This window comes from Papaver somniferum, unplaced genomic scaffold, assembly GCF_003573695.1.
Source record: "Papaver somniferum cultivar HN1 unplaced genomic scaffold, ASM357369v1 unplaced-scaffold_19, whole genome shotgun sequence".
NCBI lineage: Eukaryota > Viridiplantae > Streptophyta > Magnoliopsida > Ranunculales > Papaveraceae > Papaver > Papaver somniferum.
In genome coordinates, this window is record NW_020628818.1 from 13,195,106 (window position 1) to 13,221,931 (window position 26,826).

General features: G+C 37.1%; 1 protein-coding gene and 2 long non-coding RNA genes across 8 annotated transcripts; all 3 read right to left on the reverse strand.

Annotated features, from left to right (window-relative positions):
* Window positions 1–13,396: 13,396 nt before the first annotated feature.
* Window positions 13,397–17,136, reverse strand: LOC113339005 (E3 ubiquitin-protein ligase ORTHRUS 2-like). 5 transcript variants are annotated; one of them, XM_026584408.1, is made up of 8 exons: window positions 16,718–17,130; window positions 15,966–16,064; window positions 15,778–15,858; window positions 14,823–15,462; window positions 14,264–14,359; window positions 14,116–14,180; window positions 13,907–14,000; window positions 13,397–13,706 (listed from the first exon to the last, which is right to left on the reverse strand). In XM_026584408.1, exons 2-5 carry the CDS (start codon window positions 16,044–16,046, stop codon window positions 14,292–14,294), a joined length of 870 nt encoding a protein of 289 aa, XP_026440193.1. In that variant the 5' UTR covers window positions 16,047–16,064; window positions 16,718–17,130; the 3' UTR covers window positions 13,397–13,706; window positions 13,907–14,000; window positions 14,116–14,180; window positions 14,264–14,291. The 5 variants fall into 5 exon arrangements, with proteins under 5 accessions (XP_026440193.1, XP_026440194.1, XP_026440190.1 ...); XM_026584409.1 differs by having other exon boundaries at window positions 14,476–15,462; window positions 15,966–17,136; XM_026584405.1 differs by having other exon boundaries at window positions 15,966–17,129.
* A 10-nt stretch (window positions 17,137–17,146) lies between these two features.
* On the reverse strand, window positions 17,147–17,890 carry LOC113339006. The gene is made up of 3 exons (XR_003354909.1): window positions 17,744–17,890; window positions 17,576–17,648; window positions 17,147–17,402 (listed from the first exon to the last, which is right to left on the reverse strand). It is a non-coding gene; the product is annotated as an uncharacterized LOC113339006 (long non-coding RNA).
* A 355-nt stretch (window positions 17,891–18,245) lies between these two features.
* On the reverse strand, window positions 18,246–23,885 carry LOC113338237. 2 transcript variants are annotated; one of them, XR_003354689.1, is made up of 6 exons: window positions 23,589–23,885; window positions 22,857–22,954; window positions 22,672–22,752; window positions 20,892–22,352; window positions 20,701–20,781; window positions 18,246–20,454 (listed from the first exon to the last, which is right to left on the reverse strand). It is a non-coding gene; the product is annotated as an uncharacterized LOC113338237 (long non-coding RNA). The 2 variants fall into 2 exon arrangements; XR_003354688.1 differs by having other exon boundaries at window positions 18,246–20,781.
* Window positions 23,886–26,826: the final 2,941 nt, after the last annotated feature.

Sequence of the window (26,826 nt, forward strand, 5' to 3'; positions counted from 1 at the left end):
TATCAAACATACACTGATTTAAGTTGTTACACGAATTACCTACTACCATATTTTGGACTAGATGCAATACCTGCTTCAGTCGTATTCGTGCACCTGTAAAATTCCTATTAGAATATCGATTCTCTTTAGGATTTTCTCTTGTAAATCCCATAGCAGAACCCCAATTTTCTTGAAAATCTTCTACCAGAACTTTAATTCTATTTAGAAGATACTCCTAAATATTACACGTTCCGCGACCTAATTGATTCCCCCTCACAAGATCACCTAGAAATAATCTAGAGATATCTTTATCTATCAGATTCGGGGTTTATCAAAAACACGTAGAACACATGTTCGGTAACTATCAAAGAAGATAAATTCCCTGTGCTTTAGGATTCCAAAGTAAAATCTTTTGAAATCTCACTCTTGTTCGTGAATAACATAGATATAGAAAAACAACCTTATGGAACACACACCTAAGTTTTCAAGGGATGGATTGTCTAGTTACATGAAACCTCTATTTATAGTGAATGATCATGTCCAGGTTGCTTAAAAAAAGGGAACATTATTTAAATACCCCTCAAAATTCGCCCCTTAAAATGTACCCTTATTCAATTTTTAAAAAATACCGTTATCTTCCGAAAAGTGGAAGCAGTTAGCACAAGTTGCTTTCAGAAGTGGACGTAACTTTATACAAGTTGCTTCCAAAAAGTGAAAGCAACTTTCTCAAGTTGACTTCAAAAAAATTAATTTTTACCCCTCAAGGGTATTTGTGCAAGGTCAAAAAAATGAAGGGTATTTATAACATTCCCACAAAGGTACCTTGTCTAGGAAAGGAAAAACCGAGTACTTGACAAAAGTAGGACTTTAGTCATGTATCTACGGTTTTAGTTCGCGAACCGTTGTTGCTAAGAGTTGGTGTACAATTTTCTATTCACAAAATCAACCTTTAGCCATATATATAATTGTTGCTTTAATTAATCACTCATAACTTCTTCATTATAACTTGGAAATGGGTGATTCTTGTCTCGATGGGTTCGTATTTTCATCCACTATAAACACAAGGAACTTTCCAGGAAAAGGTTACTCTCACTAAAATCTTAGGCTCAAATATCCTCGGGTGTATACATAAATGTATATTTAGCGTTATAGGAATTGTTGCATATAGCGAGCACTTGTTTCGATAGATAGAGAGGTACAATTAATAAGAGAATCAAGTATTTGTTACTAAGCTTCAATTAAGTTATCCATAGATGTTTTCATGATCCAGTCTTCATTATTCAAGGATAACTTTGATTCTATACTCTATTTCTGAAATCTAATCTAGTCGGAAACTGAGTTTAGTAGACGAAATCAAGAGTGCGTTTTGACATCTAAATTTGACAACTAACTTGATATACCAATGCTAGTAGGTCCAACCGAGCAATGCTCTAATAATCTTCCCCTTTGGAAATTTTAATGATAAATTCATTTTACATATGCTCTATCTCCACTATGCTTCTTGATTTCTCGAATCTTCAACAAATTTGATTCTGCATTCGTTTATTTTGTACTTGTTTTGTAGATCCGTATCATATTAATAACTTATGAAAATTCTAAAGTTAGAGTATTTAAAGTAAATAATAAATCTACTTAAGTTGTTATGCCAATGCATATTAGTTTTACGTTCCTCATAGTCGAACTGTACCAAAACTTTGAAGCAATACTGTTCTCCCCCTAGTCCTTACTTGTCTCTTTTTCATAATAGGTAGAAACCTATAGCTTGCAATGCACTCTCCCTTATAAAATGCTCTGAGAATCCATATGGTATAGTAGAATATAACTAAATAGTTCTACCCTTTTTGTCAATAAAGTTGGCAAAGGCGAAAAATAAGGAATCTTAATGAACTACACAAAAGAGTTATTGAGACTAAAGATAACATACCAACTTTTTATTTAGATGATTCCACCAAGAAAACTTAGCGTCTTCATCAAAGAGAGATAAAGGTACAATCACCTCCTACAATTCCACAGCCGCACTCCCAACAAAGATGTATCTTAAGCACAAGTTAAAATTAAACTCTCCCCCATTTTGATGTCATTCTCAACGAGAACAACAAAATAAACCTTACTATGGAAGAAAAAGATTTTAATACTGGATCCTAGCAATCCCACAAGAAGATATCAACTAAAAATCAATCATTAAAAGTTTCTCATGAGATCACGTTTCTAATCAAGGACCAAAAAATGGTAATTTAGAACTATCTCATGCTAATCAAATAATACACAATATGTGATCATGAAGATCATATATTACAATTATTTTTACTAAGAAACAAATTCGTAAAAATTAGATTTGTTTTACTCTTAGAGGAATATATAATTAACCTTTTCACAAGGAATTACACCAAGAATGAAAACTAAAAGCGCATGAAAAGTTTTTATTGATAAAGAAGAAGATCCACATATATATGTCAATAAGGACCGTGCACAATGATAATCAATAATAACAAGTATTCCTTCGAACTTACAAGCATAAGTAGTGTTCATCAACACTCAGGATTTAAATCATGATTCACAAACACAAAGTGATTTAATGAAAAAAGTTGTCTTAGAAGTGTTTATAAGAGTTGTATCAATGTCAAACGTATTTTTGAAAATAGTTTATGAGCATATGCTAAGTTCGATACTGGGGAGGCATGTAATAGTGGTATGCATACCCATGGACCAGTTCGTGAACTCAGGCTATTCGGGTACGCGTACCGTGTATGCATACCCTTAGCCGATCATGGACTCAGAACCTTGGGGTACGCATATTGGGTATCCGTACCTTCCTCACATTCACGAACTCATAATCTTAAGATACACGTACCCACCCTATTCTGGATCTCAGATCACTAGGATACGCGTACTGGGTATGTGTACTTACCGTATGTCCAAAATTTCATTAGTTCTGAAAACTCTGTTTAAACAATTTGAAATATTCCCAATCTCCCATAGATAATAAATATCATTGCTTGGGAAATTTCCAAATGATCAACTTGAAATAAAAGATAAACAATAAATTTTTCTTATCTAAGATTGTTAAGGAATTATGAACATCCAATGATTGAATCATATTTCGAGAGTTTACCAAGACAAGCTTGAACTCAAAATTTATTCTTTGTAATATTTATCAAAAACAAAAGTCATCGACTCTGTTTGTTTCTTCTAACCTGTATATTTAAAAACTTAAACACAAATCATATTAGGTAAACATGAATCATACTCAAGGTATCTGGATCATTAGCCACATTATTTTGTGTATCATAAGTACTTTACCTTTAATCTATTATTAACTAATGGTGAATGATGTACCCGTAATCAGTATGACTATCATGTCTTGAGAGGTCTACCCAGAAATTGTAACCTAAGTTTAAACATCAATACTATTATTAGATAGATTATCGAAGAGCATATCCTTCTTAACTTTTTGTATATATATTCCCATGGATCGGGTTCTCATCTCTTGCTTAGGAGTCGGATAGGCTGAGAGAACTCTACATAAGAGCATAAGAAGTGTTGATACCCACATCGAGTCATTCCATTTTGGTCTTACTATTAATAATGTGGTAGCACCTTGAGTTGGATATAACTATATTGACTCCTTTAAATTTATAGATGCATAAAATACAATTATGACAACCACTCCGGAGAGTAACAACAACATCTTGGCATGATTCATCTCTATGGAGCAATGACTCAACATGTATAAGAGATGTAAATTATCGTCTTAAAAAACATTGGGTATTTAACTTTAAGTATATGTTCAAGCAATTAATGATGATGATACTCGTATTTCCATCAAATCATTTAGCGAACACTAGATCTCAAAAACAAGAGTGTTTTTGATATTAATAGATCCTGACATCAAGCATATAACATAAAGCTTGCTCAAGTTTATAGGCATACCTTTTTAAAAGAATCCAATCATAAATCCTATGACTTTTACCATATATTCAACATCTTACCCAATATAATATGTGTGCCCTAGTTCTTGCGCGTCCCTCACGATGTTTCAAACTAGGTTTTTTTTTGGTGAGGATGCAATTTCAAAACAATCAAGTTGTGTTGAAATGAACATCATTTACTAGGTTTATGGAAGATCATTCTTATTGAACTTATCCCTTTATTGATATTCTTTGGTACCATTTCTGATTAGCTTTTCAAGAAACAAGTTTTTTTAATCCCTAATATCGCTTAGATACTTCTTTGGGGGAATACCGTAAAAACTGATATTATGCAACTCAGTTTTTCTCCACTTGGGAGCATCAAATCTTGTCATCTTATGAACAAAACAAGATATATTTTTTTTTCTCTTATACAAAATCTGCATCCCTTTGCAAGTGACCTGGTTTTCCACAACAAAAACAATTTTTAGTAATATGGGAAAAGTGATGCTTATTGTTACCTGGATGTATATGTGCTTGTTTTGAAGCTTGATTGAATTTCCTATTTCCGCCATTAGCAGGTGGTGGAGATACTTCACTTTTGTTGTGAGTGAGAGCTTTTGGTCGAAAAGAGTCTTTAGCCTTGACAAATTTCACCTCTTTACAAGTACATACTCCTAATATCGAGTGAGTGTCTATTCCTTCATATCCAAATTATAACATATCATGATGAAGTCTACATGCTCCTAATATCGAGGTTAATTTATCTGAATTACTACCGAGAGCCAAGCTCTCTTTTAGGCTCATATATTCTTCTTCCAACCTTTTGATCTTTTCGAGCGCATTAACTAAATAATTCTTAGATAATTTAAAATTTTAACTTTGAGATCCTCTCGTTCTGAATAAAATAACAAGTTCGTCTTCATGTTCTCTCAATTATCTAGTTTTGCTTGAAGTACTATCTCTCTATCATGTCCTTCAAATATTTGTTCTTTAAGACATCATATTTGTTTGAGATAATCGCTTGCACCGGTAGAATCAAGTTGGCCTTGTAAGTCTTCATTCTTACATCAGAGTTTGTCACATTGAATTTTCAACTGAGCAAGGAGGATTCATCTTCAGAAAGTTTCTGATGATGTTCCTTAGGAAGTCTATTAACAACTGGCAAGCTTAAGAAGTTCGGGGAAAACTAAGTCAGTAAAAAAAGAAAAACAAAAGATGCAAGCAATATTTGACACCAAAAATTCATTTACAGGTTCGTCTACGTTCTCATGTATATGATATTAGGAATGTCATTAATGGTTCCATAGCTGTCCTTAACATATGCGATATCTAAGGCGAACATAAATTTGGGATTTTTTGTACTTTTTGTCTATACGCATATAAATCATACAAGGATGGAAAACTAATAGCTCGTAGAAAACTTCAAAACTTCCAACATATTTATAACAATAAAAACTAAAATGTAATTCCAAGTAAAAAACTCAACAAACAAAAACCTAGAAAAACAAAGTGTTATTCAAACACAATTACAAGATATATCACATCAATGATATTTGTATTATATATTTAAACATATAAAAGTATCATATGAATCACATATGAGAAACATAAAATTTGAAGGGACAAAAAAAGTACATGAGTTGAATATCTCGAAGTACCAATCATGCAAAGATATTCGAAGGTTGGACCATATCCATCCCATGAAAATTAGTCCCAAATGGCTAATCCAAGGATAAATCAACAATTTTATAAAGCTCATTTATCTTTGTAAATTGAGTATATTGACTGAGAAAAAACATGGCCAGTGATTTTTTAACATGCAGCTATAAATCAGTACCAGCATTAATTAAATCACTAATTCTATCATGTACCTATGAATTGTAATGAAATCTAAAGACGATAAAAAAGAAGAATAACATAGTATATAGCATAATGAAATATCGACTTTGGTCCAAGTATTCCTTGTATAACCTCAAAATAAGTAGATTAAGTTTGAATCTTCAGTATTTATCAGAAAAATATATAATACTACACAATTTTCTTATAGACCTACTATTGGCTTACTCTATCCATAAGTTAAAATACTGATGGAGAAAAAAAGAAGAAACAAATTAAGCTCAATTATCATATGAAATCCTCTAGCAAGAGGTTGCGGGTCAGTTAGAGGCATAAATTTAATTATCATACCATTAAACAAACTATAATACAAAGATAATTATTGATTTGGTCCTTTTATCAAACATACAGAAAGTGTCCGTTATTCATATGCACATAACTTACACAAAACTGATTCAAAACCAACCATATCATCATCATTGGTTCATTACTCATATGCAATAACACTTCTCTAGCTAGCGAACACAAACATATGATCTAATTGAGGAGTTAAAAGAATCCAATACCGCTGGAAACATGGAAGAATTGAATTTATTTTCAAAGATCATACTTCAACATACGCCTAATACATATAAAAGAATCCAATACCGCTGGAAACATGGAAGAATTGAATTTATTTTCAAAGATCATACTTCAACATACGCCTAATACATACCTTATTTACATACCTTATATTGCAACTAAAGAAGCAAACATCCTCGCTATTAGAGTAATTGTAAAAAACCTTAGCAGATAAAGGAGGATGTAGGTGTTTGATCAAGTAAGGAAGCACGATCGTCTGAACTGTTAACCTAGATTAATAAAATAAGAAAACCACAATAATTAAAGACTTCTTCGGGTTGGATGAATTGCAAGTAGACCCTAGATGTTCCTGTAGAGCAGAATGTGGGAGACAAAATAATAGAAAGAGAAAAGTGACAACTGGTTTGTATTGAAGTATTTTAGATATGGATGGATGGAAAAATTCACGGTTAGTCTACGGTAAGTTATGATGGGGTCGGAGTGAGGATTAATTGGGCCATGGCATAATATATACCGTCCGAAATTTATGACCTAGATACATATACACCACCTTTTCTTAGAACACTAATATACTTACTTTAAATTCCAAACTATAAGCAATATATATATACATACGCCGAATTTTCCGTGCCGCATTATATATGAAACGCATTAGACGCGAACTAACGAATTCCCGGATCTTTTCCGCATTGTGTATTTTTGACCGAGTAATTGACCGAATTTTTATTTCACTTAGCTGATTAATGCACGTATTACTACCGATCCGATTTTCTGTTGGACGTCGAATTGCTAACTAGAGTCTCAACCGAAGGATGAATCTTGGTCTGACTAAGCCATAAAGGGATACACAAAGATATTTCCACGCCTTAAAATGAAAAAGCTTGTACGACACATATTTGATCAGTAAAACTATATTTTGTGCTTTGTAATTTGTACTTTTCTTGACTGATAATTCATTGAGAAAATTTGAAAATTCGGGGAGTACAAGGCAGCGAAGGTTAGATGATACTGCGTGCTTTGTAGTTTCTCAATTGTATCCTCAACCTAAATTTTGTGCAGCTGGTTATGCTTATCTGAGTGAATCATAATTTGGGGCATATAAGAAAACTATGGGGCATACATTCTAATACCCTGGTCCTATAGATGCTTATGAGGGGTGTCCTAGGGTGAGTTAAGTTACTAAAATACCCTTAAATATGTAGAAGTACACTAATACCCTCCCTTGTCCTATATATATATTTTTTAATTCAATTCATTTATTTATCAAATATTTTAAATATATATATATTTTTTTAATTTTTTAAAATTAACTTTAGATTTTTTTTTATTTGCAAACCCTAGGTTGGCTGAAGTTATCAGCCGAACCTAAGGTTTTGTATATGAAGAATACTTAGAGGTTCGTCTGTAACTTGTCATCCGAACCTTGTTAACCGAACCTTGAGCGCTCTTCTTATATCAAGAATACTTAAAGGTTCGTCTGATAACTTGTCAGCCGAACCTAGGCTTTGCGAAAATATACCTAGATTCAGTTGAAAAGTTATCAATCGAACTTAACTCCGTAACAACCGAACCATATTCGAGCAAAAAATAAAACCATCGAACTTAACATTGTATTTCATAAAGAGAAGTTCGGTAACACTGAAGATTGTTTTATATTATTAATTTTAATTTTAATTTTAATAAAAAGGTACCTAGCTCGGCTGGTCATCCCCATTCCTCAAAGATTTCATGTGCTCCACGTGGTCCCAGGTTCGAGTCCCCGACGGCACAATATTGCACAATTTGATATGGAAGCTAGAGTTAGCTTGCCCCCTTGCGACATAATCATCCCCCTATCCGCTTCGGTTCCTTTGGTTGTACGTTATTGGAGCTTAGTAAATTAACTGATCGAGGGTATCTAATTAAATTAACACTAACTATTACTCCCTCGGTCCTATTTTAGTCTTAGATGCCTAAACATGATTTTGCATAAAGATTAAGAAATACATAGAGAGTAACTTTTTTCCCACAATTACCCTAGGCTAATATATGAAATCTAACAACTAATTTAGGACAAAAAAATCCCCGATTTAGCCATCTAAACTAGAACAAAGGGAGTAGTAATCAAATAGGGATAGTATCGTCATTATTAAAAGTAGGTGGAATTGTTATGAGATCTCTTTGCGAAGAGAATGTAGATATTGGCTCCCCTAAGTCCGAAACCGGAAGTATCGCCGAAATTCCGGCTGTTTCGGCCGAAATCGACTACACTGCGTGAAAGCTTATGGTTTCGCAGGATAGCTTTGCAACAGCCTGACAAAATATAGATCCGGAAACATAAATTAGAAAAGTATCAGAGGTCAGTAATAGAAGATACTCTGCCTTATTTACGGTCACAGGATATTCTCCTTAATTGACCAAAATCATAATAATATATATGGCCATTATCTCTCGAAAGAGGGTAAGGCATTATACCAAAAACTCTAACATGGTATCGACCTAATAGCCGATCCTCTTCTTCTTCTTCACCTTCTTCACCAAAATCAACAATGGCAGGAGATAAAAAGACAGTCCATCCGGCGTTTTCTATCAACAACATCAAAACCCTAATCCCTATTATCCTAGACATCAAACAGGATGAATACTCATCTTGGGTTTTTCTGTTTGAACTCCATATTCAGGCTCATCGCCTTCTTTTTCTCATCAATGGAGACAAACCCCCCCCAGATGTTGACGCCGACACCGTGCTCCAACTCGACGCTCTCTGTCGTCAATGGATGTTCTCCACCATGGCCAAGGATTTAATGCTCACCGTCCTAAAATCTGGCAAAACTGCTAAAGAGCTTTGGAATCATCTCAAGAAACTCTTTCAAGACAACAAAGGTAACCGCGCTGCGACTCTTGAACGTAAATTTGTCAATCTTAAGTTTATTGATTGCACTAGTATTGATGATTACTGCGATAAGCTCAAATCCCTGTCCGATCGATTACTTGATCTTGACTTTCCCATGGATGATAAACGCCTTGTGATTCAACTTGTCAACGGCCTTCCGGAGGAATACAACACTGTAGCCTCTTTTATCCAACAATCAATGCCGACGTTTGATGCCGCTCGATCCCAGCTGCGTACCGAAGATATTCGACGCTCCCAAAAACAATCTCAGTCTGCACCTACTGCTCTTGCCGCTGCAGCTCCACCCACAGACCGCAGCAACCAGCGCTCACAACGTGGTGGTCATGCCAGACGCGGTGGCCATCGCTCATGTGCTCCAGCCACAGAACCGCCCCTGCTGCCAACACCTCCGCCCCCTACCAGCTCTACGGTGCACCTCATCCTACGTATAACATCCACTGTCCACCACAATGGGCAGTGCCACCTTGTCCGTACCCTACAGCACCTCCGGCAACACATTGGCAGCCACCTTCCAGCCGCGGTTCCTTCCAAGGCCGTGGCCGTACTGGTCAGTCACGCGGTCGAACCTCTGGCGTTGGACGTGCACAAGCATATCTAACTCCATCCACGGAATGTCTTCAACCCAGTGACATTGCCGAAGCGTACAGCTCCATGAGTTTATACTCACCTGACGACGCTTTCTATATGGATACCGGTGCCACATCGCATCTCACTGCGGATTCAGGTACTTTGAATACTGTTTTTAATACTAGTAATATTCATTCCATCTTAGTTGGCAATGGTCACAGTATTCCAGTCACTTCCTCTGGTACCAAGTTCATAGATATTCCGTCCCGCACCCTAAAGCTCAAAGATACTCTTGTTGCTCCCGACATAATCAAAAACTTGGTTTCTGTTCGTAAATTCACCACTGATAATCATGTGTCTGTTGAATTTGACCCGTCTGGTTTTTCTGTGAAGGATTTGAATTCGAGGAAGATTCTCCTTCGATGTAACAGTTCTGGGGAGCTTTATCCTATTACTACTTCTGCCGTATCACCTTCAACATCGTCTCTGTCTCATCCTATATCCCTTGCCGTGTGCTCTCATGACATTTGGCACCGCCGTCTTGGCCACCCAGGGAAAGTTATCTTAGATAATGTACGTGCAAAATCTTCAATTCAATGTAATAAAAATCAGTCTACCAAACTTTGTCATTCTTGTCAAGTTAGTAAACATGTTCGTCTGCCATTTTTTGAATCAAATTCTGTTAATTTTGCTCCTTTTGATATCATTCATAGCGACTTATGGACCTCACCATTGCATGTTGAGACTGGTTTTAATTACTATCTTATATTGTTAGATGACTTCTCAAATTATCTATGGATCTATCCTCTCAAATTAAAATCCCAAGTTTATACCAAGTTCTTGGAATTTCGTTCTTTCGTTAAAACTCAGTTTGAACGTGAAATCAAATCTTTTCAATGTGACATGGGTCGTGAATTCGACAACTCATCGTTTCATTATTTTGCTCACAAAAATTTGTTAGTTTTCCGTTTCTCATGCCCTCATACCTCCTCTCAAAACGGCAAAGCTGAGCGAATGATTCGTCGTGTCAATGACATCACTCGCACGCTTATGTCTCATGCATCTGTCCCTCCCAAATATTGGGCCGACTCCCTACATATGGCCGTCTACATCAACAACATTCTTCCTTCCAAAATCCTAAATTTCTCTTCTCCGGTGTCCATTCTCTATCAACTTCAACCAACGTACTCTCATATTCGTACTTTTGGTTACCTTTGCTATCCCAATCTTTCCCCTACCACTACTCATAAGATTTCTCCTCGTTCCACTAAGTGTGTTTTTCTTGGTTTTCCAACTCATCACCGTGGCTATCGATGTCTCGACTTAGCCACTAACAAAATCATCTTATCTCGTCATGTGACGTTTGATGAAAACGTGTTTCCATTCAAGAATAATGTTTCTACTCCATCATACTGTCAAGACTCTCCCTCCACACCATATTCCACTCTCCTTACCATTCGTTTCCGTTACCCAACATCTCCTCATCCTCCTGTCCAGCCACCTTCCGCCACTACGTCAGTTCCTTCTTCCACTACACAACAGCGCCCAGACGTTGCTCCACCATCTTCCGCCACTGCACATACACCGTCTCCTGCAATACATCCCTACACACCTCCTCATCGTCGTTCCACTACAGCACCTCACCTCCACATTCCCCCACAACAGCAGTCAGCTCCCACATCTCCTGACAGCAACATTTCAGTGCGTCCTGTCACTGCAACAGAGCCTGACAACAACACTTCAGCACCTGCAACAGCGCCTGATAGCAACACTTCAGCTCCTGACTGCACCATCCAGGCGGTCACGCCTCCATCTTCCGCTCAGCCTGGCACTTCAGCCAACTCCTCTCGCCCTGTTACTCGTGCGTCTCGTAGAATCTTCCGTCCCATTCACCGATTGAATCTCAATGTTCAGACACAACAACATATCTCTAATCTGCCAAAATCTCACCTTTATGCTCTTAGGGATCCCAACTGGACCAAGGCCATGCTAGATGAGTTTATTGCTATGTTAAAAACTAACACTTGGGACCTAGTACCACGACCTATTGGATCTCATGTTATTCGTTCCATGTGGTTATTTCGTCACAAGTTTAATGCAGATGGTACATTGCAGCGATACAATGCCCGTCTTGTTGCCAATGGTAAATCTCAACAGGTTGGGGTTGATTGTTTTGAGACTTTCAGTCCGGTTGTTAAGCCTGCCACCATTTGTACCGTTCTCAGCATTGCCACATCAAGATCTTGGCCGATTCACCAATTGGACGTAAAGAATGCTTTCCTACATGGGGACTTGTCTGAGACAGTTTATATGCATCAACCTCCGAGATTTGTTGACCCCGCTCGACCTGATTATGTTTTTCGTCTTCGTCATTCTCTTTATGGTCTCAAACAGGCGCCTCAGGCATGGTTCCAGAGGTTTGCGACTTTCATCACAGGTTGTGGTTTTCGGGGTAGTGTTTGTGATCCATCTCTCTTTATTTACCGGTCCGGCCGGGAAACTGCGTACTTATTACTATATGTTGATGATATCATACTCACTCCCTCTACTGATGCTCTACTAGCCCGTTTTATCGACCTGATGAAACTGGAATTTTCTATGACTGATCTTGGCCCGTTACATCATTTTTTGGGTATTACTGCTTCTCGTTCTTCCCCAGGGTTGTTTTTATCTCAGTCACTCTACACAAAGGACATCATTGCTCGTGCATCCATGACGAACTGCAATCCAGTAGCAACTCCGGTCGACACGCACTCTAAGCTCAGTGCTACTTCTGGACCAGCACTTTCGGATCCTACTTTATACCGTAGTCTGGCCGGAGCGTTACAATACCTCACTTTCACTCGACCGGATATATCTTATGCGGTTCAGCAGGTATGTTTATTTATGCATGACCCTAGGGAGCCACATGCAAGCCATTAAGCGCATTATTCGATACCTTCAGGGCACTATTGATCATGGTTTGTCTCTCTCGGTTTCGAATATCTCTGGTCTCACCGCCTATTCTGATGCTGATTGGGCGGGCTGTCCTGACTCACGCCGATCAACATCTGGTTACTGCATTTTTCTTGGATACAATCTTGTCTCTTGTTCTTCCAAACGTCAAGCAACGGTGTCCCGCTCCAGCGCTGAAGCAGAATACAGGGGTGTCGCTAATGCTGTGGCTGAAACGACCTGGCTACGGGATTTACTTCTTGAGTTACATATGCCATTACAGCGGGCCACTCTGGTGTATTGTGACAATGTGAGTGCTGTCTACATGTCTGCTGATCCGGTCCAACATCAACGCACAAAACATGTGGAGATTGACATTCATTTTGTTCGTGAACGGGTTGGTATTGGTGATATTCGTGTCCTGCACATCCCTTCCGAACATCAATATGCTGATATCTTCACTAAGGGTCTTCCAAGACAATTGTTTATTAATTTTCGTTCTAGTCTTAGCGTTTGTTCCTCTCCCGCTCAGACTAAGGGGGTGTAATAGAAGATACTCTGCCTTATTTACGGTCACAGGATATTCTCCTTAATTGACGAAAAAATCATAATAATATATATGGCCATTATCTCTCAAAAGAGGGTAAGGCATTATACCAAAAACTCTAACAGTCAGAAATAAACATAACAAAGCTTTAAAATTTTGGCTTATCATCATTCTTCAGATTTTGGACATTTTATAAGACAAAGGCCTAAAAGATTCCATCAAAAAGTAAAATTTTCGCCTAATTCTAGTTACATTTCCATATCAGATTCAACTGAGTAAGGCGGATACTTTTTCACCCAATTCTTCTTTTGCTCCTCCACTCAGCTGCATTGATGCATATCCATAACGAAAATTCATGAAATCTTTCACCAGCATCGCTGACCAGAGTAACATGAAGCAGGCAAGACTTCGGTTGAAGGAATATTAAACCGAAGTCTGGACCTTGTCGCCTAGACTACTGTAAATCACACATAAGAAAAAGACTTCAAAGAAAAGATCGAAAAGTAAGACATTTGAGACTTGAAGAAAGAGTTTACACGTTAAAACGGCTTTTAAGCTGAAATAAATTTAGCAATCTAAAGAGATGGTGCTACTAAAAGAATAAATCTCTAAAGAAATAAGTGGAAATAAGACAGGAGTAATGCAAAATTAACTCACATCATAATCCCAGAAAGGACCATCCTTTCTATCTGTTGCCCCGTTTAGCTCCTTAATAACAGGTAGAGATCTAGGACAGTCTCCGTGTACATCACTGCAAACAATGTTGCAGAGAATATGTTATCACTCAAAAACCATGGATTCCCATTATTGAGAAGAAATCATGAGAAAATAAATATTTATATATAATGCAAAGAAAAATAGAGAACCTCGTCCACGGAGCAGGTTTATTAATGTCGCATCGAACAAAGAGATACATACACATCTTGAAGTCCTGAAAATACAATGCTCATCAGATCTATGCTGGACAAGAAGCAAAAAACAGTGCGTGCCAGATTAGACAATAGCAAGACCAACCCGAATCCCAACTTTTCTCCAACATTTCTCAATCTGCATCCACCGTATAGCAACCCAGTTTCTGGAGCATAAGAGAAGCGCTTCCCCTTGTGTGATCTGAAAATTAAAAGATGATTTAAGTGGATAAGTTATACATGCACAACACAACAATCTCAAAAACAAAATTGAACTAGGAAGATTAATCTGACTGAGTTTATCCTTGGATTGTTTACCAAACTTGGCACATTTTCTTTTTCCATCTTATTCAAAGCATTTTAAACAAAAATTGTTACCACACGGACTCTGCAACAAGTAACAGCATACAAATAGAGTTTCCACAACAACCTGAGCTCCAAATGAAAAATTAAAAACAAAAAAAACGAAACACAATCGGTTTACCATATAATAACCACATCAAATGAATTAGGTGTAAATCTGAAAATTTGGAACACTAATGTCAAAACCTATGAATATACGAACATGTGCTGACAAGATAGTCCAACACCCCTGGTCACAGAATAGTGCCACACTCAAATGTTATTTTTATGTTTACGTCGGCCCTTTAACTGGGCATGCTTACTCTTAAACCCAAGTTTCGCCTTCCAGAATTCAGACACCAATGCCAAGTTTAAGATGTGCACTATTTTTTTCCAACCGTCTGGTGCCGACTGACGACGGCTCAGATTCGGACCAAAAACTTGAGTAGATAAACCTCCTTCAACTTTTCGGAAATGTCCGTGTTGGTAGCCTGACATTCTTTTTAAACCGGGTGTTTTTCTCTGCCCCTGCATTTGTTTATCTTTGCTTTTGCGATGGTGTACACCATTATCCGCAGGTTTCTGCACAGGAAGATGAAGATCTTGTGCATTCCTATCTTCCTTGTGCACTCTTTGTCGAGAATGAACCACACCCTTCGAAGTCTCAGATTCAACCTTCCTAGCCAACAAAGGTGGATTAGTTCTTCCCCGTTGCATCTGATTCTTCCTCTTAATGCCCTGACTCCGCATTTCATCTCTTTCCTTGGAAATAACTTTAACATCCCCTGGATGACCAGCAGCTTTAAACCTTTGTATGACATTTAGTTCAGTCATCACTTCCGTGTCTGCGGTCTTGTACCTTTTCATTTTCCCACAATGAGAACACAGTTTGGTCGCCAACATTCCATCTTGTTTTTGTTTTTCGAGATTTAGTATGGAAGCGCTTGATCGGTCCCAAACTGTCTGTTTGAATCAAACATTTAGACAAACAAAAAAGAAGCTATAACTCCAACCTTTTGTAAGCAATACAGTACATACAAACTAAGATTTTAGTCAATGCATCATGCAATTAATTTATCATTAAACCATAAATTATACTATTTTCTATGTGAGAAATCAGGTAAAGATTTCAATTTAATCATCTGAAAGTCTGTTCTTCAATATCTCTATAGCAGACACCATAAACTTGTTCACTTCATCAGTTCTTAAATGATTGTTTCCCAAAGAAAATCGTGAATAACAATTATAGAAAAGAAAAACCTTGTTGAATGCACGTACCTTTACGTGAGATTGAACCAGTCGTGTAACAACATTGTCTAAAGTAGCTTTCAACACAAGCCTTTCATTCTCATCATCCAACTAATCACCACAACGTATTACAAACAACACAAAACAAAATTAGAATTCTGAAAAGGAATAAATCAAAATTCAAAATTGGAGTAATAAGAAATGGCAATGATACACACATTTTGTTGAAGTTGATACAGGGTTTGCAAGGTACTAAGCCTTTCTAATAAGGTTGAAAGATCTTCAACAATTATATCCATATTAACTTGTTCAAGGTTCTGCATTTGAAGATTGGTTAGGATAAACAGAGAATCCAAAATAGAAAACATAGTGAATGACGCAGAAGTCTTATATAGATGGATGGATGTGAATGTGTTTGGTCATGAATAGTCACAATGTTTGAAACCTCACAATGGTTCAAGAAATAACTAGAACATTTTCCACTATTATAATGCAAACATGATTCAAGAAATAACTAGATCTTTCTCTACTACAATAATGCAAAGGCAGTATATATAAATCTACTCAAACTCTAGATTGTTGAATTTGGATGCAGTTGATTCTAGGTTTGAGACTACATCATCAATCTACACATTGTCTGTTATATTCTTTAATACTACCCTCCTCATCTCTTACAAACCAAACCAAACCAAACCAAAACAAAATCAAAAGCCAATATCAATCGCATAAATCCCATTATCAACTAAACCTACTACTTGTCATCCTCATCAACAACATCATCAAGAACTTCACCAAAAAATCTCAATTTCAATTAAAAATATTGAAGAAAAGACACTGCTACTTTTACTAGAGTAGAATCATCACCAGAAAACCATGGTTAATGAAAATTCAATAAAATCAAAAACCCAAGGAACCCATGTTAATAAAATTACTGGTCCCAAAACAAAAATCAAGAATTAAACTGAATTACCCAAGAAGATTATTGAAGAAATTGTGATCTTTTTGATACAAAATCGGTATTTGAATTTCTCACTAAACAATTTACCACCACAGTTGCAGGTAGAACCTTCAACAGGTAGGATTGATGAACCCATTTATTCTATTCTGAGTTTTTTTGTCTGATTGGTTGGGTTTATTGATGATGGTGTTTATTTCTGAATCGTTCTTCAACGAAAAAGAAGAAGATCGATTGATGGTTTGTTTAGAGTTAGAAGTAGTGTTGATGAAATTTTCAGCGAAAAAGAAGAAGATCAATCGACTTGCACTCTACTTGCACCGTATTTTTTTTTTGTCTTGCACATAATATTGTTGGTTCTGCCATGAAATTTTCTGGAAAATAATGTGAAAAAAATCGACACTAATACTGAATGTGAAAAAAGAACGTGGTCAGTCTGGTGTGGCTGGAAATGTATATTAGTATTAAGACTTAAAAAAAGATTACAGAAGAAGAGAAGTCAGATACAACTGACAACTCAAAGAACAAAAAAACATCAGAAAGCTGCGGGAAACATTCATCTGAATCTAAGATGACGATCTACGTAGATCTATCTTCTACTGGTTCGCCTGTGTCGTTTCTGGTGGTCGCTCGAACTTCTTGTGGTGGTCTCCCGACAACGAGAACACTGCTTTGAAGCGCTTGACTGGGCTTCAGTTGTCTGTTTTGGATATAAGAAATTTAGACAAAAAAAAAAAAAAAAAAAAAAAAAAAAAAGAAGAAGAAGAAGAAACTGTAAATCAAACTCTCATAAGCAATACAGCATTTAAAATGACTGTTGCCAAAGAAATAATCCAGAATAGATAAAACTCATAAAGTGTTGAATCTATGTACCTTTGAGTAAGATCGAAGCAGCTTTTTTCAGAAGTTCATCGACGGCCTGGCTGTCATTCTCGTCCAAGACGAACTAATCACCAGATTGGATTACAAACAATAAAGTTAGGAATAAAAAGATGAAAAATCAAAATTAGAATGACATGAAATAATGAAGATGATACTCACATGTCGTAAAAGCTTGTCAATTCTGTTTAAGGTCGTAAGACCTTCTTGGAAGTATCTAAGATTTCGAACTTCTGTTCTTAAACCCATTTTTAAACTTTTTAGTGTGATGAAGATTGCTGCTGGGAATAATCGGAGTACTTCCGAACAGAAAACGTATATTGTGAATGAAAGATTTAGAGTTCTTTATCCGCATATATACAGTGAATGAATGTGTTGGTCTGAAACATCGCAATCTTTCATGAAACATCGCATCAGTAGAGACACTCGCACCCAATCGAATATGGACTTGGAGAGTCGTGACCCTCCAGTCCTCCTTTCGGTACCAAGGGGCGTACGTGGTGTCTAGCGGAGAATGTTGGGGAACGTCTTAATTCTATTGAAGATGCTCTAATAGCTACTACCAAAGGATACTTCCGGTCTGTGCCTTTGCAGATCCTCGTCGATCACTTTGAAGGCACTAGGACTGGTGCTTGACAATGGACATGACTATTTATAACCCCTGCAACAACAGACATACTTCTACATTCATTAAAATTAACAGAATGTTCTTTTGCGCACAAAAAGATAACCATGGAACCACTATACACTCTTGTTACAAGTTAGAGCAGTGACAGTAAATTTAAGAAAAGTCGCTTAAAGCTTCTCAGTAGATAGTGCGAAACACTCCATCAGAAAGTAAATTTTCACCCACTTGTAAGTACATTTCAGTATCTAGCTCCATGATTAAGCCAGAAACTTTGCCTCGCAGTTCATCCTTTGCTGCACTCAGCTGCATTTCTGCTACATCCTTAACACACCCTCAATTGCCCTAACCTTTGATTTTGCTGCTTGAAAAATCTGACCTTGCTCCTGCATTTCAGCCTTAAATTTCTGCATCCCACCAAGTCCTTTGTTTCTCTGCCATCTTTATCTTCTCTTCCCACAACTGAACCATTTCAAGACACTAAAGCCTCCAATGTCTTCATATAGTCCATCTTCAAAAAACTACCTTCACCATTACTTTGTTCTCCCTCAAAAAGATTTTCCGGCGCCAGGAAGCTCTCGTAGTTGCAAACTAGTTTCACCGTCTTTTGGTATTCTTTGCTTCTCAAGATTAAGCTCAGAATCCTTGGAATTTGGGATCTTCTCTTTCATTTCATCATTGCTGCTTCTGCTGTGAGCTTGCAACCAACCCACCAAGAGGCAAGAAATTTATAAACCCACATCTATCCAGCATTTCCAATGGCATTTTCGTCCCGCGGAATCAGAAATACTACAATTACTTGCCTGAAATATCTCCAGGTAAAAAAAGGAGAGTAGATAATCAAAAGAGAATTAATACAATCTCTCACTGTTCTACTGGTAATGCCAAAACTGAACTCTGCATCCGCAAGAACAAGGGACGCTGTTAAGGCTGGATGAAGAAGTGCACAAGCACTTTTTAACCCACTATAATAATATCACTACATCAGTGATGAAAACTAAGGAGTTCCAGCCCATCCCCAGGACATTGGATGTTCTCTCTTTCACAAGCTAGATTGAGGTGCCATGCTATCTCTGACAAATAAGGGAAGAGTAGTTCAACTGTACTGAAAGGATTTGATTTTAAGGGTTCTTGAAAAACTTGCTCTAGTAGCAGAAGGATCAACAGCATCATCCGTATGAAAATCAGCAAAAAATTATTTAGTTTTGTTTAGTTTGAAAGAAAAGATATCCAGAAGTGCAAGAATGTCAGGAGCGGCAAAGCGACATTCAAATTTGCAAATCATACATAACAGCGAACAAAACAACCACCATGCACTAAGCAATTGTCATCCCATCAATGAATTCGGATATGCATCACATTAACTGCAGAAACATAACAAGAGGTGCAAGACGAAGACTGAGAATATCCATTACAACGAAGACTGAGAATACAACCATGCCAAATTGACCTAAGAAGAGAACATCCACTACAACAAAGACTGAGAATACAACGAAAACTAGAACAGTTGAAAATGGGGCAACAAGAAGAACCACCAGACTGCAACAAGAACCACAGTGAAAGTAACTAAAACAACAAGAGCTGCAGGATGAAGAGCAGAAGCAACAAGAAGAATAAAATCAATGATGGCAGGAAACTCGACAAATAATGCGAAAAAGAATGTGGAGAAAATAACCAGTGGCGAACGCAGAGTTAGATCGATGTTACTTAATCATTTGGGTTTTTACCAACAAACTGCAATCAGGACAAGCATTATTTTCTGAGGCATGCACCTCTGCTACAACATCCAGAATTCACTTATCTGGTGAGCAGGTTCATTCACATCGAACAAAGAGATACATACACATCCTAAAGCCTGAAAATGTATATGCTCATCAGATATATGCTGGACTAGAAGGAAAAAACATATGTGCCCAGATTGTAAAGTTGGCAGACAAGAGAAAGACCAAACCTGGATCCCAACATTTCACAATTCAGTTTCCAGAGCATGAGAGGAGCGCTTCTCCTTATGTAATATGAAAATTAAAAGATGATTTAAGTGGATACGTTATGAATGCACAACACACAACAATCTCAAAGATAAAATTAAACTAGGAAGATTTATCTAAGTTAATCCTTGGATATTTACCAAATTTGACACATTTTCATTTCCCTTCTCCTGCCCATTATTCAAATAATTTTAAGCAAAAATTATTACCCCACAGAGTCGCAAAAAGTAACAACATACAAATAGAGTTTCCACAACAGCCTGAGCTCCAAATGAAAACAAAAAGCAATCAGAACACTAATGTCAAAACCTTTTGATATTTACAGTGTAATCATATACCAACATGTGCTCACAGAATAGCGCAATTACCCATTGTCACAAAATAGTGCCACACTCAAATGTTTCTTTTTATGTCTCCATCGGCCCTTTAACTGAGTATGTTTACTCTTAAACCTCAAGTATAAATAACAATTATGGAAACGAAATAACCTTGTTGGATGCATGTACCTTTAGATGAGATTGAACCAGTTGTGTAACAGCATTGTCTAAAGCCCCTTTCAACACAAGTTTTTCATTCTCATCAGCTAACTAACCACCACAATGGATTACAATGAAACAACACAGAACAAAATTAGGATTCTGAAAGGAATAAATCAAAATTCAAAACTAGAGTAACAAGAAATGACAATGATACTCACATTTTGTTGAAGTTGATAGGTTCTCCATTCGAAGATTGCTGAGGATAAACAGAGAATCCAAATAGAAAACATAGAGAATGATGCATGATTCTGGGTGCAATTGCTTAACAGCCTTAACACACTAAAGCATGAAACAGTCTATCCCAAAGCAGATACTTCTGGTGCAATCACTTGAGAGAAGTTATAAGTCCGGACTCTGTACAAGATGCTTAGTAGGGGGTGGTTCTCTTCAGACAAAAAAAGAAAAGAAAAGATAATCCAGGTACTAACACTGAGGTTACGTAAGGAACAATGACAAACTTACAGGATGAATGATACTGTAAGCTCATTGTGAATAAGTCCAACAAGAATAATTCAAAAATAGGAAAATATAGCAAAGGGAGGTGCGGTTACAAGCAATTTCCATGAAGGCTGAAGCACCCAAAAAATCACAATCAAAGAAACCGAAAAGTTTTCTAGGAAATTACAAGATAAGAATTTAGAAAGAGATGAAAAACATAAAAAAGATGAAATGACATTGATGTTTAATTCTTTGAGGAAAAAATCCTATTTTAGAAGAGCTCTAGCCTGACATAAGGAGAGAACAGAGAAGATAACAGGCAAATTTTTGGTGTCGTCATTAACTTACAGTTCTAACCCGTGTGATGCCTTTCTACGAGTGTTCGGAAATCTCTTTGGCTTGTTAACTGATGCTGTTCTTCTCTTTTGCATGCGTTTCTCTTTGTGTTTGTGGCGAAGTATACCATTTCCCACAGGTTTCAGAGCAGAATGATGACGATGATCCGACGATGATGCATCTGTATCCTCAAGGCGATCATGATGGAACATGCCTGCAATCTTGTTCATAAATCTTCTAACATGTCCCGTCTTTTTCTGTGGTGGATCCGCCTTGGAATATCGACTCCTTCTAACTGGGTAGTCCTCCTCTTGGGAACTACTGTATGATGTGGAACTGCTGGTCCTACGTGGTGGATCATCCTTGGAATATCGGCTCCGGCTTCTAACTGGGTAGTCCTCCTCCTCAGAACTACTGTCTGATGTGGAACTGCCGGTGCTATGTGCATAGTGGGTTCCCGGAGTTCTACTCGGAGATATGGACCTATAAATGCCATGATGATCCAACTGCATAACACGGTGCGGAGGTGAGTCCAACTTTTCGCTACTAGTACACGACCCGCTGGAGTTTGTAGGTTGAGTTTGAGAACCAATTGACGAAGCTGAATGGTTTTTCATCTCTTTCCTTGGAAAAACTTTATCGTCTCCTATATGACCAGCAGCTTTAAACCTTTGTATGATATCTAGTTCAGTCATCACCTTGGCCCCTGCGGTCTCGAGCTTCTTAATTTTTCCACAGTTAGAACACAGTCTGCTCTTTGTAGAAGTAACTTGATTTTCCAGCATTACATCTTGTTTTTGTCTTTCGAATTTCAGTGAGGAAGCGCCTGATTGATCCCCAACTGTCTGTTTGAATCAAAAATTTAGACAAAAACATTAAAGAAGCTATAACTCCAACCTTTTGTAAGCAATCCAGTTCATAAGCAACTAAGATTTTAGCCAACATCATGTAATCCATTTATCATGAAACCTTGAATTATATTTTTCATGTGAGAAATCAGGTAAAATTTTCCAATTTAATCATCTGTTCTTCAATATCTCTACACTATGTAGCAGACCCCATAAACTGGTTCATTTCATCAGTTCTAAAATGATTGTTGGCCACAAGCCAATCATGAATAACAATTATAGGGAAAAAAAAACTTGTTCTTGTTAATGCACATACCTTTGCATGAGATTGAACTAGTTGTGTAACAGCATTGTCTAAAGCCGCTTTCAAAGCAAGCCTTTCGTTCTCATCAGCTAACTAATCACCACAACGGAACAAACAACACAAAACAAATTAGAATTTTGAAAAGGAATAAATCAAAATTCAAAATTAGAGTAACAAGAAATGACAAAGATACTCACATGTTGTTCAAGTTGATATGGTTTTGCAAGGTGCTAAAGCTTTTTAAAAATGATGGAAGATCTTCAACAAGTATATCCATTTTAACTTCTTCACGGTCCTGCATTTGAAGATTGCTTAGGATTAAATAGAGAATCCAAATAGAGAAGATAGTGAATGATGCAGAATTCTTATATAGATGGATGGATGTGAATGTGTTGAGTCATGAATAGACACAATGTTTGTTTGATGAAACAATACAATGGTTCAAGAAATAACTCCACTATGATAATGCAACCATTGGAATGTTCATCAAACAACACAATGATTCAAGAAATAACTAGATCTTCTCTACTACAATAATGAAAAGGTACTATATATAAATCAATTCAAACTCTAGATAGTTATTTCTAATTTTGAGACATAAATCCTGAATCTGCACATTGTGTGTCACATTCTTTAATACTCCAGTTCGTCATCTCTTCCAAAACAAAATCAACAACCAAATTCAATAGCAGAATTCCCATTCTTAACTAAACCTTCTACTTCTCATCATCATCAACAACATTATCAAGAAATTCACCAACAAAATCTCAACTTCAATTAAATATCGAAGAAGAAAGGTGATGAATTCAAGAACTGCTACTGCTACTGCTACTAGAATAGTATGTGTTAATGGAAAAAAATAAAATCAAGAACCGATATTACTAGAATTTGTGGTTCTGAAACAAAAACCAAGAGTTGATTAAAACTACCCAAGAACATTACTGAAGAAAGCGAATCGCCTCCTGGAGTTTGTGATCTTTTTGATGGAAGATGGGTATTTGAATTTCTCACCGAACAAGTTACCACAACCAGAATTGCAGGTAGCATCTTCATGGATTTCGGCCATTCTCCCAGACCGAACCCTTGGTGTTGGTGATAAACTCATTTGTTCAGTTTTTTTCTTCTAATTCGATGATTTCTTGGTTAGTTGAATAAAGCTAATTATTTCTGAATCGCTCTTCAACGAAAAGGAACAAGAGTGATTGATTGATCGATGTTTGGTTTTTGTTTAGGGTTCGTTTTAGCGGAGTAATGAAATTGAATCGAGAATTATATCACGGCCGTGTCAATTACACTCTGCTTACACCGTATATTTGCGGTGCTTTTTGTCTTGTTGCAACATGGTTTAAAAAGGTTGTTCCGGCATGAAACTTTCTGGAAAATCTATATATCGTTCTTGAATTTCCGTAGAAGCAGACCACACTTACGGTTCTGGTTTGGTTCATTCGATCCAGTCATTTTGTTTGAACTCGTGTAAAGAGAGGCAGAATAGGCTTTTTAATTGGTTCAAAAGAACGATTACAGAAGAATAGAGAAGTCGGACACAACTGAAAACTCAAAGAACGAAAAAAGAAAATCACCAAAGAAGTCTGAAAATCCTGAAAAAACTAAAACAACCACCACCTTCCCCTGGCATTCTCTTCATGGATGACCTCCGTTGCTTGTGTTTACTTCTCCTAGAATCGGAGCAGTAGTAACAAAAAGGTTCTGTTACAGTAGGAAACTGTTGCTTCTTTGAAGGCCTTGAACGGTCTTTCTGCCTGCATGTTTGGATCAGAAAAAGAAGAAACTGTCAGTCCAACTCTCATAATACAGCAGATAAGATAAGTGGTTTTGCGTACGTACCTTTTCAAAAGATCGAAACAGTCGGGTCTCGGCTTTGTCAAATATTTTCTCGAGCATAGCTCTACCTTCTGCACGTAAGTCAAACTAATAACCAGAATGGATTACAGACAACAGAATTAGGGTTTTGAAAAGGGAATTAAAATCAAGATTAAAATAATAAGAAATAATGAAGACGATACTCACTTTTTGTAATTTATCATCGATTCTGTTTAAGGTTCTAAGACCTTCTTCGAAGTATCTCAGATTTCTAACTTCTGTTCTTAGACCCATTTTAAATCTTTTTAGTGTAATGAAGATTGCTGCTGGGAATAATCGGGAGTATTGGAACAGAAAACGTATATTGTGAATGAATGCTTCAGAATTCCCGTATATTATCCATATATATATAGAGTCTGAAGCATCGCAATCATACATGAAACATCGCATCAGTAGAGATACTCGCACCCCATGGGATATGGACACGGAGAGTCGTGACTCCTCCTTCCAGTACCAAGGGTAGGGGCATTCTGTTGCATAAACTAAAGAGACGCATCTTTTTAATTTCACCAATCACCAACCATCTGCCACGAACATTCTGCTATTTTTACTAGACTTTGACGGTTCTGCTGAGAGGGCTGGAATTCAGGATGCCGTATCAGAGAGCAACTTGTAACATTACACATATTGTGCACGTGCAATACACGTTTCCAACAGAATGCTGGCAACCGACTCTTCCAACAGTCAAAAAGCTAATTGTTTTCAAGAATTACAACAATTTGCATATAGATTCTTGTACAGAAACATTACCCAAAAAAGGGATGATCACAAGTAGTTCAACTGTTCAAGAAATGTTCTTTTGTACTTTTAAACTCTGTTTTTTGTTATCACAAGAACACTTACAGCAAATCCTGCGTGAAGACTGTATCCTGCTGAAAGGGGAAATTACATAATTTCAACTTGCTTGAGACTCTTGGAGAGGCCTTCATACTTCGTCAGTAAGATTGATAAATTAGAAATACAGTAAGACTGTATCCTGCTGAAAGGGGAAATTACATAATTAACTCTGCGCGCGTCAGCTACTGCAGCTTTTGTGGCTCCAAGATATATCTGTTTCACACAGAGAATTCCATTGGCATACCCTCCTGTGAACACAATCGACCAATTGAAGGAGTTAATAAATTTTGTAGAACGCAATATACTCTCAAATGTAGAATGAGTAATCTGAAATGAAATAACAAGAACCACACTACATATTCTAATAGAGAAAATGAAAGTGCGAAGAATTTTCACGGATACCTCCGAAATGGCGGCCATAAAATAACTCTGGAAACTTTACACCCAAGAGCTTCTCAAATTCAACTTCCGCCTCATCAGATCTTCCTTTCTGTTCCCCTCCACCCCAATAGAAACCAAGATGATTTTTCATATTTGTGTTGAGTGCAAATGGGTCATGGATATAACTATCAGAACAAACGTGCATAGGAGTTAAGACTAGACAATTCTGGAGCAGAGCCTCTGAATTGGCAGATCTCTATCTTGATTGTTATGTTATATACATATTGTTAACAATTAAAAGGTTCAAGTTTTTCAACAAGGAAATTCTCATTCAAAACATTAGGAGAGATTGCGGAACATTTTTACAGGACAGTCGAGAGCCAAAAAAAAAAAGTAGCAAACAGATGCAGATCAAAGGAAAACAAGAATCTCTTAGGAGGGGCAAAAATAAGGGTTGACATACTGACCTAATGAAGCCATTGAGGACTCTCCCCACAGGACACCATTGCAAGGGACAATATTGAGCAGGACAGAGACAATATTGAGCAGGACATGCAGATACCCAGAAACACATGCCACCTTGGGCCAACATGGATCAGCGGAAAGCATATCTCAGTCACATATAGAGAAGCAACAGACGGACCAACACCTATTACTGTTCCAACTCGAAACTTCTCAAGACGCATACCTTCCAGACTTTCTATTCTCCCGCTGCAAGCATATATGGTCAAAGAATTTTTTTCCTAATAAGCTTCACTTGAACTTATATAAAAAAGAAATCAAATTGTTAAGGGCACAAGGATTTTACCTCAGAAAAGGCCCAAAAATCATTGGTAAAGCACTCAACTGGAAACCCCTACGACGCCCTACAGCATCTGATATCGAACCACTTATAATGGACCCAAGAAATGCACCATCAGGACATGTACTCGCCACCAGAACCTTAAGTCATCATCAAGAAAAACAAAACAACTAACTACTGAAAAACATTATATTCACAATGTCAAGTTGAATTAACAATTTACTTAGAATCACTGAAACACAATTTCATTACTCAAAATCAGTGAG

What these genes read in the sequence shown, in the direction of transcription:
- LOC113339005 (XM_026584405.1), bottom strand. Translation starts at nt 16,115, where the DNA reads ATGTTTTCTATTTTGGATTCTCTGTTTATCCTAACCAATCTTCAAATG. An exon ending in TGTATCAACTTCAACAAAAT is followed by an intron (nt 15,859 to 15,965) that starts GTGTGTATCATT and finishes TGTGGTGATTAG; the next exon opens with TTGGATGATGAGAATGAAAG. An exon ending in GGCGAAACTTGGGTTTAAGA is followed by an intron (nt 14,360 to 14,822) that starts GTAAGCATGCCC and finishes TTTAATTTTCAG; the next exon opens with ATCACACAAGGGGAAGCGCT.